The 3,871-nt window shown below is 38.1% G+C and overlaps 1 protein-coding gene across 4 annotated transcripts in view; it reads right to left on the bottom strand.

The window, feature by feature from the left end:
* Positions 1-236: 236 nt before the first annotated feature.
* hnrnph3 (heterogeneous nuclear ribonucleoprotein H3 (2H9)) overlaps positions 237-3,871 on the bottom strand; it is a 13,492-nt gene continuing 9,857 nt past the window's right edge. For all 4 annotated transcript variants that reach the window (XM_078250840.1, XM_078250869.1, XM_078250849.1 and 1 more), the window contains exons 9-11: positions 2,346-2,481; positions 2,072-2,128; positions 237-1,286 (exon numbers count right to left, since the gene is read on the bottom strand). In XM_078250840.1, coding sequence (XP_078106966.1) covers positions 1,207-1,286; positions 2,072-2,128; positions 2,346-2,481 — 273 coding nt within the window. In that variant the 3' untranslated portion in view covers positions 237-1,206. The remainder of the gene's footprint in view (positions 1,287-2,071; positions 2,129-2,345; positions 2,482-3,871) is intronic.

Here is a 3,871-nt window from a genome sequence, read left to right as displayed (position 1 = left end):
CATGTTGTTTACTGTCATTTTAATGTACATTATTGAAATTTCTTCTGTGAACATTTACTCCTGTTGCACTGTTCGGCCTTTTTCCTGTGTTCCACTGAAATCCACTAACTTGTTTCTTCATTACACACCTCATAAGCAGAGGATTCATTGATTATTATATTTTTTAATTCAGATGTATTCAAAACCTTAACACAAATACCTCTTCAAAAGTGATGCTAGAGTCAGGGAGAAAGAAATAATTAAATATAAAATTTATTAGGCAAAATGTACAGCTCAAATATAGAGACTTTATTTCACTCTCACTCTTTGAGAGTGGAATATATATATTCAACTTAGTTTTAAATTCTGTAATGAACTGTGAAAACATTCATAAAAAACACAATGGCTCACATTTGTCAAACTTTTCAAACCAGAAAAGCTGATCTGAAATCCAGTTTGAATTAGTATATTACAGCTTGGTCAAATGTACTGCTGAAAATAAGTTTAAACCAGAATAAAGATTTTATAAACCTTTTTTTTTCAAATCAGAATTTCTTACTTCGATTCTTGGAATGTTTTGACGTTGCTTCTCACTGCTCCACCTCCTAAAGAGCATCATTCACCCCAGCCCGTCATCCAATCCAAAGCAAAGTTCACATCAACTGATTAGATTCAAAGTGACCATGCTCAAAACGATCCTTTTCTACTTATTAAATCCCTCAGCTGTTCATCTGTGTTCTATGAAGTTCTGTCTCCTCTGCACTGACTAACAGTGAAATGTGAAACAAGACAAATTAAAGTGTCAAATTTTGTCAAAACTGACAAAATAAATCGTGTTTGATTTTTAAAAAAATAAAAAAAGCTTACTTTTGATGTAAATCATGAAAAACTATTACTATAACCAATTGTTTTAAAAATGTAAGAAACAAGAAATCCTCTATATGTCCCATTAACCACATTTAGCACCTACAACAGCTCCAACATCCTAATATTGACAAGTTACGTTCTTCATATGCGTTTAGGAATGGTATAATAACAGTGCTTGTTGAGGTCATATCTGATCTGTTCTAGTATCTGAAATAAGATTTTAGTACAACCACCATAAAAAGAACGGCTGTTGACTGACTTCAGATCAGCTCTTCTGCTTAGAAAAAGTAATCGAGTGAATGTGGCCTGAAGAGACGCGAGACAAACGCCAGGATGGATTGGAAGCGTGGGATGACATCATCAGTATGAACCTCGCAGCCCGCTGCTCCGTGAGCCTCCGCCCCCTCCTGAGTTACCATAGTAACCGCCGCCGCCACCACCTGAGATGGTTTTGAAAAGATAGATCAGTGTAAAAAGGATGAAGTCATTTCTTATGACCGTAATGACTACAGCTATGTTTCCATCCACTTGTCAGTCGAATTATCTGAAGTTCGCTAAAAACATTCACGCGAATAAAGTCGGTGAAAGCGTGTTTCCACCCAAGGGCTTTAAAGCAAATAAAAACCTGTGCGTAATGACGTCACATGCCGTTTTGTGGTCAAATTGGTATATTGAATATATTTGAGACATTTTAAGTTGTTTCCATTCATTTTCATGAACATTCAGTTGTAATAGTGCTTATGTGCCAGCTGATAGCGACATATAGCCGTTAAAGTTTGCTCGTTAATTAAATTTTAAAAGTCTCGTCGCCTCGTTCGTCCACTTATCGGTCTTTGTTGACACCCGCCATGTCTGCAAAGAAAGCAGAAATCCGTGGCAGAAATGACCTAAAACAACTTCTTCTTCGTTTTATGGCGGGTTGCAACCATAAAATGACCTAAAACGTAAATCGCAATTCATTATTTATTCTGCAAATAATGTTTGCATCAGCGTTTATCGCATAAGCCGTTTACCGATTAAGAGAAAATCTAATGAGATCAAACGTACAAACCTTGTGTCGATATTCAATCAAATTTTACTGTTTCCATAAGGCATTTTTCATTCAATATTACTTAATTCACATCAAAACGTGTGGATGGAAACATGGCTAGCGTGAGTTAAACAATTAAGATAAAAGAACTAAACACCCAACTTTTATTTATCATAAAAGATAAGGAAAACTCACTCATTTCAGCTGCTCCACTAGCTGTTGAGTTAAGAAACAGCTCAATATAGCGATGCTCTGTGGAGAAAACATCAGTCAATCAATCAATCAATCAATCAATCAATCAGTCATTCATACTGAAGAACTTGTGTTTCTTCTACCGTTTAATGTAAATTAAATTCACCTGCTTTATGTCCAAGTTTAAGTACAATCTGAAATATCTCAAATAATGTCATGTATAAATACTAGGATTAAAAGACAAAGACATGCCGAAAAAGAAAACGGGAGGACATACGCATGTGGTTCTTGTCTTTAGACATGGCTGCCACGGCGTCTTCATGGGAGCGAAACTCCACATCTGCTTCTCCAGTCGACTTCCCGTTGGGAGCCACATCAACGTGGACCCTCAGGGGATTCAAAGGAGAGAAGAACTACACCAACAAAGAAAGACATTAACACACATATATATACATACATACATACATACATACATACATACATACATGAGCAGGCAGACACAGATAATGCCAACAAGTTTTTTCATGACTAAGACAAGATTCAGCATTTATTTAAATGTAGTAGCTTATTGGGCTTCCTGACCAATACCATTATACAGTATGAACACAACATTAACAGAAAACAGCCTTACAGATACGCGGCAGAAAATGTATGGGTGGATTCACCAATTCAAAATGATTGAATGTTTTGATGAAAGATTTTGCTAAAATCAACACTTGGATAAGCTTCGTAGCTGCTGCAGCTAGCAGTAGTGACAGTGTTTGCTACGGATCTGATGGAGCTAACTGAAACTTCACAAAAAAGGATTGAACAGCCTCCAGCAGCACAATCCACTGTCACAATAGGGGCTTTCTGACCGGAGGGATTTTTGCAGTTCTTAGAACTAAACGTTCCTAGAACACCGACACGTTCCGACAGGAAAAATTTGGGGATTTTTAAGTTCCTCTGGCCTCAGTAGTGTACTTTTTTTAGCTCCTACTTCAGAGCAGGGTCTTTTCCCTTTTCCCTTTTCCTAGGTGTACTTGATTGGTCGAACTTCTAAGTTACGCCCACTGCCAACTCGAAACTTGCAGACAGAGCAACAACGGGACATTTTTAACAACAATTGACTTATTCATCATTAAATTCACTTCTGACAACGTTTTAGGCGAGAAATTAACTGTTTCGATTTCGAATATAGGCAGTCTTTGCGAAAATTGATGCCGAATTGACAATTTACTTCAAAGTTTTCGGAGTTGAGAACCTCCATGACGTGAGGCGACAGCCAGCAAGCACCTACCCCGGCCTCTAGCTCGTCGCTCTTGTTCAGACTGCTCTCGTAAATAAGAGGCTTTTATTTCGCCGTTGACGGTTCGTTTGTTTAAATATCACAACACGTCCATCATAAGATTAACGGGAACCTGTGGTTAACTGTCTTTTCGGAGTTAAACTTCACAAGCGTGTCCTGCGGCTCACCGGCAAAGACTGTTGCCGTGCTAGCGTCACTCCCTTACCCCTCCTACCAGTCCTTATGGCCACTTGGCCAGTGGGAAAGCAAACGGAAAAAAAAGATTTTGGGGGAGAGTAGTTCTTAGAACTGCTTAGAAGTGTACTTTTCCTCCAAAAAGTACAAGTACTATCCGGTCGGAAAGCACCTAATAATGCGACTGTAAGTGTACAACCTCTCCTGACAGCCCGCAATCTGATACAAAAACATTTTATAACTAACATCACTGCGTAAAGCAGTAAACGGAAAAAAAAAATCTATGACTTCTGTTAGTTAAATGTAAGGCTTTTGGAAGGGCTTTGAGGAAACTGAATTCA

This window comes from Sander vitreus, chromosome 1, assembly GCF_031162955.1.
Source record: "Sander vitreus isolate 19-12246 chromosome 1, sanVit1, whole genome shotgun sequence".
Taxonomy (NCBI): Eukaryota; Metazoa; Chordata; class Actinopteri; order Perciformes; family Percidae; genus Sander; species Sander vitreus.
The sequence above is the reverse complement of the archived record's forward strand: the minus strand, read 5'-3'. Positions and strand labels throughout refer to the sequence as shown.